Below are 16268 nucleotides of genomic sequence, written 5' to 3' on the forward strand. Positions count from 1 at the left end.
ATATAATAATTTTATGTACTGTGTTTATTCAAAATTACATTTTCCAAACCAATTCTTTTTTATAGAAATTTTGGATCAAAAAAATATTGAATTATTTAATCGTTATTGATCACAGATTCTACAATTATAATTTCAACATCAACATTAATCAAAATCTATGTAAAACGTGGTTTGGTTGATTAACAGTGGTGAAGAAAAAAATAGTAACTGAAATGCTTGCTTCCCTATCAAAGCCATGGAGTTGTAATTCGTATTTGAAAAAAATTAAATTCTCCAGAATTCAGCTTTAAGAAATGTTTCTTGGATTTAAAGTGACGAATGCTTAGCTTTCTCTGAAAATTTTATGTTGGTACCCAGCGAAGTCTTCCAACAAAATCTTCCTGAGTTCGTTTCGAATTCTGTTTGACATTCTGAGGGACCGTTCTGAAAGAAATCCGAACGATAGCAGACAGTTTTTAGCATGTTTTTTTTTTAATTTTTCTTCCGACAGTTCGTTAGATTCTGAACTATTTCTACACTGTTTGTCTTTAGGGACTTTTCTTCCGACAGTTCCGAAAGAATTATGAACGATGTCTGAACGTCCTGTGGTATAGGTTTTTTTTTAATTTTTCTTTCGATAGTTTGAAAGGAGTTCTGAACGACGTTCAAATTTCATGTCGGATGTTTGTGTCTTTTTTGTGCTTGTTTTTTCAGATATATATTTGTTTGGACCGTTAGGAATTTTTGTTACGACAGTTCTGAGGGAATGTCGGATTTCTTTTGTTTTCTTTTTTGTGCTTGTTGTTCGCATATGGCGCTGAGTGAGTGGATTCGAATCCTGACGAGAACATTAGAGAAAAATTGTCATTTGTTCATCCCCTTCTAATTTTGGCGACATTTGGTACTATGCATTGTAAAACCTTCTTGTCAAAGAGGTGTAGGCGCGCCGTTCGGACACGGCTATAAAAAAGATCCTTTGCAATAAGAACCGTCGGAAAACACATTTTTGTATGATTTTTTTTTAGAATTCGGTTGGAATTCGATAAGACAGCTCGGAATCCGAATTCTACAAAATTTTATTCCACAATTCAGTAGAAATCGATATGACAAATCGGAAGACACATCTGTAGTCATTAAGACTCAACGTCAGAATTCGGTCAGACGTCTACACGACAACTCTAAATTCCCTTCCGAATTTTCCATAATTTTGGTTCAAAGTTCTGTATTCATTCTGTCCGAAACTTCGACAGAAACATCAGATTTCATTCCGACATTTCGTTCCGAAATCGTGTCACCAAACCCCATATATTTTTTGTTAAGAATTCGTACAGACTTCGGTTCGGAATTCGGATAAATTTTCCTACTTTCGTACAGACTTCTGACCGAGTTCTGAACGTTTGGTTTCTGTGTACTTTTGGTTATGTATATGTATATGTTTCTAGTAAGAGAATTAAGCAGCCATCTTGGCGTATGAGTGTCATTATACTTAAAGTTACAGTGCGTATACGCACCATACGACCTCTTTGATATATCGACATTTTAACACACACCAGTATTCTTGGGATGTTCTTAGGCAAATTTGCATTCACAAAACTTAATGCAATTCAAGGTAGATTTGTTTTACAGTTCTAAAAGGGAAATCTGTTACATAAATCTACTTGAAAGCTCCATTAAGTTTTGTGTAATAAGTCTTTAGGATCTCCAAGCTAAGCCTGGGTACAACTTTGGCATTTACATTCTCCTCTCTTTGTTCGATACACCGTAAAAACAGATGATCTGTTCAATAGAGGAGGTGCAATTTTGCATATCAGGGGGGCGGCTTACATTCGTGTGTTGCAAACGGAATAACAAAATTTAAGTACAATTATGTGCGAAATAAAAGGGACAGCTACTAGACAGAGCAGGTCAAACCATCATGGTATAATCAAGGCAACGATAGGAAACCTGGAGGATTAGAAGAGGTTTTCCATCGGATACCTGAGATGACATTTTGAGGTCGAGTGCGAGACATTGCTGCCAGCGGTACAATCTTGAATTGAGGGAGCTCTGGTATTGCCATCTGGGAGATGGATTAAAGCTAGAGGACAGATTGCGCCTGGGGGTCTACATTGAGAACCCAGGGACTGATATCTGTATTCGACTGCCTGACCATAATACGATCCTGCAGGCGGAGATACGGGCGATCACAGATTGCGTGAGGTGGTGTGGTGTTCACGCGAGAACGTCGAATGTGAACATCCTTACGGACAGTAAACTGGTCATCAGGGCAATAACAACCAGAACGGTAAGGTCACGAACAGTCTTGGAGTGTGAGAAGGAGATTAACACCTTCTCTGAGGATGACACAATCCTCATGCTTTGGGCGCCGGGTCATATCGGAGCAAAGGGGAAGGAAATCGCGGACGATTTGGCAGTGAGGGGCGTATTCGACGAAAGCGCATGTAACACTGTAGGACGGCGAAAATCATATGGGGAGATCGGAATCGTTAGAAGACAAGGCTGAAATAAAGTAAGATGTAGGTTAGTATAGCTGTCGGTATCATAACGGGATACCTAGGACTATGAGATCACTTATGCAAAATCGGTGAGGCAAGTGATGGTATGTGAGGATGTGATGGCATGTGTAAGGTATGTGAGGAAGATGATGAGACGTTGGAGCATTTCCTATGTCATTGGCCGATTTTTGCGATGGAGACATGAACTAACTTAGGGGTGCAAATTGTAAATTTTGCCCATGAACATTCCTCTAAGGAACAGGGGCAAACTTCTCACATATCAATGAGTGGAGTCCGATTTAAGTTTAAGCTCAATTTTCTCAAGTTTTTTGACTGTTAGGGCGAGATTATTAAATTTTACAATTTCTGTTTGTTTCTCTTTCGAGACGAGCTCAATGATCGGAGATTTCTTTTGCAAATGTGAAAAGGAAAGCCAGAGATCGCAACACACACCAACCACTATGGGACACGTTTCGTAATTTGGTTAGAAAAATTTTCAACCATATTAGGTGTGATGGCTTCAAGGGTCGTGCGTTGGTATGTTGTATTTGTATCGTATTAATTGCGAAAACGCATCTATGATACAATTACCACATTTACCAAGCTCGACAACCCTGCTTTTTAGCTGAACTTTTTCAAAAAAAAAAAAAAAGTTTAAGCCCAATGATAAGGGACCTCCTTTTTATAGCCAAGTCCGAACGACGTGTCACCTTTTTGGGGATACCTTTTTGGAGATAAATTTTACATGGCATAGTACCTCACAAATGTTGCCAGCATTAGGAGGGGAAAACCACCGCTGAAAAATTTTCTGATGGTCTCGCCAGTATTCGAACCCAGGCGTTTAGTGTCATAGGCGGACATGCTAACCTCTGCACTACGGTGGTCTCCAGGGGTGTGGTATGGACAACAATTAAGGATTTTGTAAGTAGCACAGAATTCCTAACTTAAAATTTTCTTTTTCGAGGTTACTTTTTAGTTTTTAGAACTCACAACAAGCCGATTACTGGCTTAGGTGTATGGGTATAGTGGCATGGGGCAGATTAATGTCCGCACCCTCTTTTCAACCTAACCTTCTCTTCTCTTTCGAGACGACTTCAATGATAGGAGATTTTTCGTTGCAAATGGAAAAGGAAAGCCAGAGATCGCAGCACACACCAACCACTTTTCTGCAGATGTTTGCACTTTTGTTAAATTTGCAGATAAGTGCCCTTAAGGAACAAAAAATTAATATCAACCGAATTTTTTCACAATAATACCCAAAATACCCATTTTGGGCATGGTTTCATATCGATTTTTATACCCTCCAACATAGGATGGGGGTATAAAACTATTTATATAACTGGCCATGTGCGTCCGTCTATCCGTACGTTCGTCTGTCTGTCGAAAACACTCTAACTTTCGAAGGAGTTAGGCGCTTGAAATTTTGACTTCTTCAGCCACTAGAGGGCGCAATTCTTATCCGATGTGGCTGAAACTTTACATGAGGTGTTTTGTTATGGTTTTTAACAACTGTGCTTAGTATGTTTCAAATCGGTTCATAACCTGGTTATTATCCGATTTGGCTGAAATTTTCCATGAGGTGTTTTGTTATGACTTCCAACTACTATGCTAAGTATGGTTAAAATCGGTTCATAACCTGATAACCTAGAGGGGGTAATTATTATGCGATTTGGCTGAAATTTTGTACAACGGCTTCTACCATGATATGGTCTGAATCGGTCTACAGCCTGATGCAGCTCCCATATAAACCGCCCTCCCTATTTTACTTCTTGAGCTCCTGAAGGACGCAATTTTTATTCGAGTTGGCTAAAATTTGACACAATGACTTCCACTATGGTCTCTAACATTCATTTCGATTCGGACCATAACTTAATATAGCTTCTATAGCATAGCAATTATTTTCTTTTATCCATTGTTGGCCTAAAAAGAGATACCGGTAAAAGAACTCGACAAATGCGATCCATGGTGAAGGGCATATAAGATTCGGCCCGGCCGAATACGCTTTAACTTGTTTTTAATTGGCTATACCATCCGGTTAAGTATTAAACAGGAAGTGGATTTTTTAAGTGCCTTCCCCCAGACCTCAACACCATATCGCATTAAAGGTTGGACAATTGCAGTATACATTCATGCAAGTGTTGTCTTTACCAGTGTTGCCACTTATATATTTCCTAGCAAAATTAAAGAAAAATCCTACCATACCAGACCAAAACCTACCAAATGCCACCGCCAAATAGTTGGCCATTTTGACATTCCACTTTGACCACTTCAAATTACATTACATACACTTTCAACTCTAGTACTAGATCATCGTTATTCATAGAGGATCTAGACATACCCGTCCGTCTGCACGCTAACGAAGACTTTTGCAATAGAAAATTAAAACCAAAGATCACAACACACCAACCACTATGTGAAGCATTTCCTCGTTGGTTAGTAGTAGGCTTTTCAACCATATTAGCTGTGAAGGTTTCAAAGGCCATACATTGGTAGGTTGAACTTATATCGAGTATACCGTGAAAACGTGTCCACGATGTAAGCACGACACTAACCAAGTTTGACACCTTTCACACTAGCTGTACTCCTACACCACATGTTTTTCCTTTGTAGTGATGGACTTATTTTGCACCTTATTGGTTGTATTGATGGCTTCGAACGTTAGACAACAGCAACAGCAAGAGCTGTTGGTTTGTGTGTTCAGGTTCGAATCCCGGCCGGACTCTGCCTTGGGCTCTCAGGGGAGTCATTAAAGATTCCTTCGTGTCAAATTACGTTAAAATCGGTAAACAAATGACCAAATTATTGCCGTATTAGTTAAAATCGGACGAATATACCTTTGTGTCCCTATACCCATCCGGTATATACAACATGCCGATATAAACAGAGTAGTATATCAACACTTCTGGAAGCCACCGTGGCACAGAGGTTAGCATGTCCCCATCGTGAACATGAGAAAATTTTTCAGCGGTTGTTATCCCCCTACAAATGCATCATTTGTGAGGTATCCTGCCATGTTAAAACTTTTCCGCTAAGAGAGTCGCCGGTCGGACTCGGTTTAAACATGAAGGCCCTCTTTCATTGAGTTTAAATTTTAAAGGGACTGCACTCATTGATGTTGGTACTCATACATCGGTACTCTATTCGTTTTTTCATAAAAAAAAATTAGAAATGAAGAATGTGTGAAAGATTGGGCAAGGCAAAGGACTTAAAAAAAAAAAAAAAAAAACAATTACACGCAATTTATCCTAGTGTTATATGATGGCTGATTTGAGATGGAGTGGAATATTTGCTATAAATAAACTATGATATTTTGTTGAAGTTTTCCACAACTATTAAGACTCAACTTTCTTAAAAAAAAAAACATCTCAGTGAAAATCTCTTCCGGCGCCATGTTGTTGGTTAGAGAGTTTCCTGGGAAATAAATATGCAACAATAATTCTGGTAGGAAAACTCTTACTAGACATTTTCAAATGTTTTCTGACTTCTGAATGCACCCTATCGTAATGGGTGTGAAGGATTCTAGAGGTCTTAGATGTATTTTCCACAGATTTACAGCATTCAATCAAGGATTTGTTCCGCTCCGGATATATGCTATGCTAATAATAGCAGGCATTTATGTTTTCATTATATACAGCATTTCAAGTATTATCAATTCTTCACCACTATCAATCATATTGAGCAAGCTGAAGTGAAAGAAAATGGCTTTTGTTTGGATAGTTCATATCGCAACAATATGAATTTCAAAACAAAGTACAAACAACAAATTTTTTCCAAACACACAAAAACAAAACCTACGTTAATTAGACAAAATTTTTTTGCATTAGAAAATAAAACAAACTAGAAAATTTATTGGTATAAAGTAAAACAAAAAACAAATAAAAATTCAAAATATGTTCGTAAAGATGAAAAAAAGCCCAATTTACAATAAAAATATTACAACAAAAAAAAAATTAAATTAAAAAAATTCGCGCCTAGTAAAAAAGAAGAAGGGCAACTATTTTATATGACCATATACTCGTAAATATAAAAAAAAATAATAAAATAAGATAAATTATTATTATTAACAACAAAACCAAAAAAAAAAAATAATTTTAACAAAAACCAAATCTTAGTACATCTTTTTTGATAAAATCAATATAAAATTAAGAGATGAACCACCAAAAAAAAACCAAACTACATAAATGAAATTTCTCTTCATATAACATTCAAACATAAAACAACAATATGAACAAATCTCTGAGATGCCACAGAATCTCAGTGTATGCGTATGTTATGTTAGCAATCATTCAGCTACTCCCTCTCATTTTCTCAATCACTGTTCAATTAAATAGAAAGAAAAACTCTTCATAAAGCATTATTAAGATCAAAATTATATAATTATAACCAAACACCACATAGCTAAAACAGAAAAGCCAGCGCAATATCCCTTATAAATAGTTTACAACAAATATGTATAGCATACATGCATATATTGCCCCTTCCCTTTGCTCAAAACGATAAAAACTCAACAACTTTTATTATGAAAATACCGAGACTTTTTTCTAAGTGTATATACATTCAATTTCAAATACACACAAAAAAAAAACATCAAATACTATGAAATATTTTAAGCAAAACAATTTAGCAAAATATACATATTTCTAAGGTAAAAACAAACCTCCCAAAAACACAATTTCACTTCAATAATAGTATATATAAAGAAAATAGATTATTGACATGAACCTCCTCCTCAAGAGGAAAGAAGATGATTGAGCATACATACATACTACTATGTAGAGAAAATTTATACTTTCCAAAAAAAATATATATTGTAACAGAAAATAATTCCAGCAAACCTTGTAAGTGTACGAAAACCCCTGTGAAGCACTGTCACAACGCTGTAGGTTTGTAGTTGTTGGAAAACAAGCCCTGAGCTTTCGAAAGACCCTACTTGGTCCGAGGCTCAATATTACAACAAGTAGCAACTAAATAAGGGGCTCCCATTTCCCCTAAAGTGGAAAGCTATAGAAATGGCCCTTAGCAGACCAGTAAAGATTTAGATTGAAAAAAAAAACAAAATGAAATGAAATGAAATATTTGAGAACCCTTGAATACCCATGTATGTATATGTTTATGTCGTATAAATCTTTGTAAAATGATCTCTAATAATACATTTAAAATAAATAATAAATAAATATGAATTATAGCATTTTTTGAAATTCAACTGTTATTTTTTCAAAAGCGGTGTGCAATGGGAATGGAGATCAACAAGTAAAAGCTTTATCTAGTATGGACCGTACTTGGCCAAGATGTTACGAGTCATAACAGAACACCATATGCAAAATTCCAGCCAAATTGGATGAAAATTGAGGCTTCCAGGGGCTCAAGAAGTCAAATCGTGAGATCGGTTTATATGGGAGCTATATCAGGTTCTTGACCGATTTGAGCCATACTCAAAACAATGGTTGGAAGTTATAACAGAACACTATGTGCAAAATTTCAGCCAAATCGGATGAAAATTGAGGCTTCAAGGGGCTCAAGAAGTCAAATCGGGAGATCGATTTATATGGGAGCTATATCAGATTCCTGACCGATTTGAGCCGTACTCAACACAGTTGTTAGAAGTCATAACAAAACACTAGGTGCAAATTTTCAGCCAAATCGGATGAAAATTGAGGCTTCCAGGGGCTTAAGAAGTCAATTCGGGAGATCGGTTTATATGGGGGCTATATCAGATTCTTGATCAATTTGAGCTGTACTCAACACAGTTGTTGAAAGACATAACAGAACACTATGTGCGAAATTTCAGCCAAATCGGATGAAAATTGAGGCTTCCGAGGGCTCAAGAATTTAAATCGAGAGATCGGTTCATATGGGAGCTATATCAGGTTCATGACCGATTTGAGCCGTACTCAACACAGTTGTTGAAAGTCAAAACAGAACACTAGGTGCAAATTTTCAGCCAAATCGGATGAAAATTAAAGCTTCCAAGTGCTCAAGAAGTCTAATCGGGAGATCGGTTTATATGGGAGCTGTATCAGGTTCTTGATTGATTTGGACCCTACTCAAAACAGATATTGAAAGTCATAATAGAACACTAAGTGCAAAATTTCAGCCAAATCGGATGAAAATTGAGGCTTCCAGGGGCTCAAGAAGTCAAATCGGGAGATCGGTCTATATGGGAGCTATATCAGATTCTTGATCGATTTGAACCCTACTCAAAACAGATGTTGAAAGTCATAACAGAACACTAAGTGCAAAATTTCAGCCAAATCAGATGAAAATTGAGGCTTCCAGGGGCTCAAGAAGTCAAATCGTGAGATCGATTTATATGGGAGCTATATCAGGTTCTTGACCGATTTGTGCCGTACTCAGCACAATAGTTAGAAATCAAAACAGAACACTATGTGCAAAGTTTCAGCCAAATCGGATGAAAATTGCGGCTTCCAGGGGCTCAAGAAGTCAAATCGGGAGATCGGTTTATATGGGAGCTATATCAGGTTCTTGCTTGATTTGGACCCTACTCAAAACAGATGTTGAAAGTCATAACGGAACACCATATGCAAAATTTCAGCCAAATCGGATGAAAATTGAGGCTTCCAGAGGTTCAAGAAGTCAAATCGAGAGATCGGTTTATATGGAAGCTATATCAGGTTCTTGACCGATTTGAGCCATACTCAAAACAGTGTCTGGAAGCTATAACAGAACACTATGTGCCAAATTTCAGCCAAATCGGATGAAAATTGGGGCTTCCAGGGGCTGAAGAAGTCAAATCGGGAGATCGGTTTATATGGGAGCTATATCAGTTTATTAATCGATTTGGACCGTAAGACCCAAAATGGGTTTATATGGCAGCTATATCAGGTTCTATACCGATTTACGCCATACTTAGCACAGTTATTGGAAGTCGTAACAAAACACCTCATGCTAAATTTCAGCCAAATCGGATGAGAATTGCGCCCTCTAGAGGCTCAAGAAATCAAGATCCCAGATCGGTTTATATTGCAGCTATACCAATTTATTTACCGATTTGCGCCATAATAAGCGCAGTTATTGGAAATCATAACAAAACACCTCGTGTAAAATTACAGCCAAATTGGACGTGAATTGCGTCCTCTAGAGGCTCAAGAAGTCAAGACCCAAGATCGATTTATATGGCAGCTACATCAAAACATGGACCGATTTAAACCATACTTAGCGCAGTTGTTGGAAGCGATACCTAAACACCACTCTAGGGGCTCAATTATATAAGAATCAAATTCAATATTATTAAAATCTGAATATTCAAAATGTCAATATCATTGATGACCAATTGCCTTTTATGTAACTGAAGGTTCATCCTCCACTTGGGACCGATGATCTGAAGGAATCCTACCAGATGCCGATATGGATGACTGCATAAGTCAGCTCATCTCTATTGTGTTTCCTTGCCACTCTGGAGTAAGAGGGCGGCTACTTACCATTCTAAGCGACCATTATCCCCCTCAGTGATGGCTGTAGCCTCCTTTTGGAAGTCATAGTCCTCCATGAAGACTCAGGTGCCGTGCGCGCTTCCTTCGTTCCTGTTCCGACTTTGTCTACCTCCGCAGGTCACTGTCTGGAGTCTCCATTGCGAGATCGGTTTATATGGCAGCTATATCAAAACATGGACTGACTTGGCCCATTTAAAATCCCAACCGACCTACACTAATAAAAAGTATTTGTGCAAAATTTCAAGCGGCTAGCCTTACTGCTTTGAAAGTTAGCGTGCTTTCGACAGACAGACGGACGGACGGACATGGCTACATCGACTTAAAATTACATGACGATCAAGAATATATATTCTTTAGTTGATCTCTCAAGGTGTTACAAACAGAATGACGAAATTAGTATAACCCCATCATATAGTAGGAGGGTATAAAAACCGACCCCCCCCAACGTTGACGACCCACGCAAACGAAAAAAGAACCATGATTTGCGGATCTGCACCTGGAATGTCCGCACTCTCTATAGAGAAGCTGCAGTATACGCGCTGGCGCATGTATTAGAGAAGTACAAGGCAGATATTACCGCCTTACAGAAAGTGCGATGGACTGGGAATGGCGTCACTACAAACGATGATGTACTATACTATAGCTGACGTACTATACTATAGCTGCCATAACACGAGGCATGCACTTGGCTGTGGATTTGTGTGGACTGAAACACCATGTCTCCAGCTTTACTCCGGTGGATGAGAGGCTAGCCACAATCCGCATAAAAGCCAAATTCTTCAACATCAGCCTTATTTGTGCCCATGCCCCGACGGAAGACAAAGACGAGCAGACCAAGGATATTTTCTACAAGCGCCTAGAGAGAGAATATGACCGCTGCCCCGCCCATGATCAGTCGGCGCTTGGAACGCTATTCTACGTTCGGCTAGCGGAACAAATAGTCTGTCATAGAAAATTAAAGTAAAGTAAGGAAGCATATTCCCAGGGAGTTTTCAGAATTGGGTTGTAAATTTACAATCATATTTTATACATAAAATTTTTTAAGGTTCATTTAAAAACATGATTGAATTGATTAATTTTTTTTATTGAAAATTTAAAAAAAAGTTCAGATTCATTAAAAAATGATTGAATCAATTAATTTTTAAATTGAAAATTTCAAAATTTTCAATCGCGTTAAGTTCGGCCAGGCCGAACTTGGGATACCCACCACCTCGGGTGTATATGTAAACCACCTTTTATCAAATCTGGTGAAAAATGCATACCTTATACCCCATAGCAGCCATATCGAAATATGTTCCGATTTGGACCAAATACTAATAAGTACAATTCAATAAACTGATTTGAACCATATACGAAACGGATGTCGAAAAGCCTAACATAAGTCACAATGTCAAATTTCAGTGAAATCGGATTATAAATGCGCCTTTTATGTGGCCAAGACTTTAAACCAAGATATGGCAGCTATATCCAAATCTACACCGCTTTGGGCCAAGTGGCAGAAAAATGTCGTAGAGCCTAACACAACTCACTGTCCCAAATTTCCATGAAATCGGATTATAAATGCACCTTTTATGGCCCCAAAACCTTAAATCGAGAGATCGGTTTATATGGCAACTATATGCAAATCTGGACCGATCTAAGCCAAATTGAAGAAGATGTCGAAGGGCCCAACACAACTCACTGTCCCAAATTTTGGCGACATCAGGCAAGCAAAGCGCCTTTTATTGGACCAAAACCTTAAATCTAGAGATCGGTCTATAAGGCAGCTATATCCAAAACTGGACCGATCTGGGCCCCAAACCTAAAATCGAGAGATCGGTCTATATGACAACTATATGCAAATCTGGACCGATCTAAGCCAAAATGAGGAAGAATGTCGAAGGTCCTAACACAACTCACTGCCACAAATTTCGGCGACATCGGACAATAAATGCGCCTTTTATGGGCTCAAAACTTAAAATCGAGAGATCGGTCTATATGACAGCTATATTAAAATCTGGACCGATATCTTACATATTACAGAAGTATGTCGAGGGGCTTAATTTAACTCACTGTCCCAAATCTCGACGACATCGGACAATAAATGCGCCTTTTATGGGCCCAAAGCCTTAAATCGAGAGAGATCGGCCTATATGACACCTATATCCAAATCTGGACCGATCTGAGCCGAATTGCAGAAGGATGTCGAAGGGCCTAACACAACTCACTGTCCCAAATTTCAGCAAAATCGGATAAAAAATGTAGCTTTTATGGGCCTAAAACCCAAAATCGTCGGATCGTTCAATATGACAGCTTTATCCAAATCTGGACTGATCTGGGCCAAATTGACGAAGGATGTCGAAGGGCCTAACACAACTCACTGTCCCAAATTTCGACAAAATCGTATAATAAATGTGGCTTTTATGGGCCTAAGACCCCGGATCGGTCTATATGGGGGCTATATGAAGATATAGTCCGATATGGCCCATCTTCGAACTAAACCTGCTTATGGACAAAAAAAAAGAACCTGTGCAAAGCTTCATCTCAATATCTCTATTTTAAAGACTGTAGCGTGATATCAACAGACAGGCGGACGGACATTCCTAGATCGTCTTAGATTTTTACGCTGATCAAGAATATATTGGGTAGGCCAAAAAGTAATTGCGGATTTTTCATATAGTCGGCGTTGACAAATTTTTTCACAGCTTGTGACTCTGTAATTGCATTCTTTCTTCTGTCAGTTATCAGCTGTTACTTTAAGCTTGCTTTAGAAAAAAAATGTAAAAAAAGTTTATTTGATTAAAGTTAATTCTAACTATTATTAAAAATGCATTTACTTTCTTTTAAAAAATCCGCAATTACTTTTTGGGCAACTGAATATATACTTTATAGGGTCGGAAATGGATATTTCGATGTATTGCAAACCCACCATCCTTCGGTGGTGGGTATAAAAATTGTTGAATCAATTAATTTTTTTTATGAAAATTGCCAAAATTTGCCCGTATCTCTTTATGGGCAAACAATGTGGCCACAACAACAACTCTCGATTCATGAAAAAATCACAACCTCTTTCGCTTTCATTCCTTGCCAAACGTGAGTGGTGCGTATGTAAAATTTTTGTTCCAAGAAGCGTGCGTGAACGTGAATCTATCTGAAGAAGTAAGTGCGCGAGCTAGCTCTAATGAACCAGTGCGTTGAACCTGCTAGTTGTTGAACACAAACCGAGCGCAGTTAAACGTATTGAAGTTGTGCATGTGGATTTCTGTTCTCTGAGCTTCAACTTCCATGTTAAATATGATATGAAAGTTATGATACGGAGAAATTGCCAACCACGATTCATGATGGTGTGTGTGTGTGTGTGTGTTGTAGCAGTGTGTTGTTCACTGAGACGGAAGCCCTTGCCAATGTAGAACTCCATCGGGTCAATCCGGTACTTACAACCGGCTACCATTCATGATGGTAGGTATTAAAAGTTTACCTATTTTTCCAAAAAAAAATTCAGTTTATAAAAACAATAGACACAATTTTGGAAAAAATGTTTTATTACTTTCAATAGATATTGTTTTTTTTTTTTACTTGTATATAAAGATGACATATACATATGTATATACATAACCGTATAATAATAAAACTACAAAGTCAAAGAAAATAGATCTTTGTGTATCTCTTTTTAAATGAGTAGAATTTAATAAAAATGTTGTTTGTTTTTTTTTCTTCAATAATAGCACGCATTCAAAACAAAAAGGTAAAAATATCGCACAATTACATACATAAGCATATTTACCATATACAAGCATTTGAAGAAAAAAAAATTGACTATACAAAAAAAGGAGAGAACAACAAAAACGTACTACATTCACATCGTTGGCAATCAATTCAAGTTGATGTAAAAAAAAGGGGCAATGAGTTTATGGAACTGCAAGTGTGTGTGTGGGTGTGTGTGTTTTGTTTTTGTTTTTTTTTGTGTGAGTGCTTGTGCATTTGTGATTATAGCGTCGATTCTAGTATGCCACTAGTAGATATAAAATTGAATTGAAAATAATTTACAAGTATTTTTCTTTCTTTCTTTCCTTCATTCTGTGTTCTTTTCATGTTATTACTTCCTCCATACATACATATATCTAAAAATACAACCAGCACCAAAAGTTTAATGGAAATCAATTCCAAGGACTCTGCTTCATTTTAATTCCTTTTTTTTATGCAAACGAAACCGGCAAATAAATTAATAACTACATGGAATCATAATGTGTGTGCAGTGGAAAGTTCAAGTTCAAAGTTTGCGATTATTCATTTCGACAGGCGAAGAAAATTATGCTAAGATTCAAAAGAAAACCCTACATACATATGTATACAAAACTATAAAAAAAAAAGTCGGTAATTGGTAATAGAAAAAATTATACTAAACAAATCTTGGCCACTATATGATAGTCACATACATATACATCGATATATATATATATATATATTATTTGTAATTATATAGGTGTTGCAATATCCGATGATGTTTGCAGTCAATCACCATCACCAGTCAGGTAGTAGTTTTTTTTTTTTTTTTTTTTTTGGGTATTAGCTTATGAACCAAAATGTTCCTTGTCCTGGTCGATGCGACCGAACTCGTAGTGGCCACGACCATCGAATTGCAAGAAATAGTCATGGTGGACCCACAGAGATTTGCGATGTGAGACAGTAAAGAGTGTAATACCAGCTTCCCGACAATAACTGTACATTTTGCCCTCAACATCCACGGACACAGCGCTGGTGCACTCATCCAAAATGGCAAACTGTGGACTATGGTAGAATAGACGTGCCATGGCAATACGCTGCTTCTCACCACCCGATAGCACATCAATCCAATCTTCGATGGCATCCAAGCCATTTTCACGCTGCTCCAAATAGGCCAATTGTACAATATCCAGGTATTGCATAATATCCTCATCGGTTTTACCAGCACGACGCATATCATCACGGGTATGGGGATACGTTATCTACAACAAAGAGACAATTTTAAAAGACTTGCTTGAGAGATGTTTTGTTTCTTTCTGGCCATATACCTGATCACGCAACGAGCCCAAGGTCATGTAAGGCCTTTGTGGTATATAGAAAAGTTTGCCTCGTTGTGGTTTTACCACTTTACCACCCCATGTTGGCCACAATTCACCCAAAATGCGGAATAAACTAGATTTGCCACAGCCATTAGGACCACATACTAATACGTTTGTGCCAGATCTGAAAGAAAAATTCAAAATTATTAAAATATACAGACCGAGAAAGTGCAGGATGCTGGAAGGCATAGAACTGACATCAAAGCACTTCTATGGAAGCTGGAAAAAGAATCAGATCTCTCGAAGAGCATAACACTGCTAAAACACTGAAGAAGAAAAAGAGCTCCCCACTTTCAAATACTCTGGAAAAACCAAGCCAGTCTTTCCGCAATGGAGACTCCAGACAGTGTCCTGCGGAGGTAGACAAAGTTGGAACAGGAACGAAGGAAGCGCGCACGGCCCCTAAGTCTTCATGAAGGACAGTGACTTCAAATAGATGGTCGCTGAGAATGGTAAGGAGCCGCCCTCTTACGCCAGAGTGGCAAGGAAGCACAACAGAGATGAGCTGACTTATGCGGTCATCAATATCGACTGTTCATCCGGTAGGATTCCACCAGATCATCGGTCCCAAGTGGGGAATCTGGTTAACGATCGGATTTTTAAACATGTGTGGAACTCTGTAGAGGGTCCACACATACCAATGATGAGCTGCGAGTTTAGAGGGGGCATCTTTAAGCTGCGTTTTGCGTCGGCGGAATGTAGTGATACAGTCAAACAGCTCGTCAGAGGTATTCACGCTCCCTGGGAGGGCGAAAAGCTCGACCTGGTGAGAGAGATGGATATCACCCAGCTCACAAAAGATACGGTCTTCACCGAGGGATGGGGCAGTACATTTGCGACGCAACGCATGTTGGGATACTTGAGCAAGCAAAACGAAAGTTTGGTCGCAGAGAAATGGGAGGAGAAGGAGAAAGGAACTCTCTTTGTGGTTGGCATTGATCAAGTCTCCGCGACAAGTTTGGCGCATTACGGGAGCGAGGCTGTCTTTTTCAAGATTGGGCAGACTAGGATGGACAGAAATCCTCATATTGAGACATCAGGTCGTGCAGTGGCAGGCTACTCAATGCCGCCCAGCGAATAGGGGGCTGACCACGAGACAATCGCGGCCTCTCTCAACACTGGAAAGATTAGGATAAGCACAGATCCTAATACTAAAATATCAAGCAGTGCAGTGGCGAGAGACCCAACACAGCCTAACAAACAGGAAACCGACGACATACCCATCACCGACTTCAAGATTTGGAATACTGCGATAGGTAAAG

At 38.3% G+C, this 16268-nt stretch overlaps 1 protein-coding gene across 1 annotated transcript in view; it reads right to left on the reverse strand.

The window, feature by feature from the left end:
- Positions 1–13847: 13847 nt before the first annotated feature.
- The window catches only part of LOC106084844 (ATP-binding cassette sub-family D member 3), a 73039-nt gene continuing 70618 nt past the window's right edge, over positions 13848–16268 (reverse strand). The window contains exons 10-11 of the mRNA XM_059367282.1: positions 14956–15130; positions 13848–14889 (exon numbers count right to left, since the gene is read on the reverse strand). Coding sequence (XP_059223265.1) covers positions 14476–14889; positions 14956–15130 — 589 coding nt within the window. The 3' untranslated portion in view covers positions 13848–14475. The remainder of the gene's footprint in view (positions 14890–14955; positions 15131–16268) is intronic.

The sequence above is a fragment of the Stomoxys calcitrans genome, chromosome 4 (genome assembly GCF_963082655.1).
Source record: "Stomoxys calcitrans chromosome 4, idStoCalc2.1, whole genome shotgun sequence".
In the NCBI taxonomy this organism is placed as follows: domain Eukaryota; kingdom Metazoa; phylum Arthropoda; class Insecta; order Diptera; family Muscidae; genus Stomoxys; species Stomoxys calcitrans.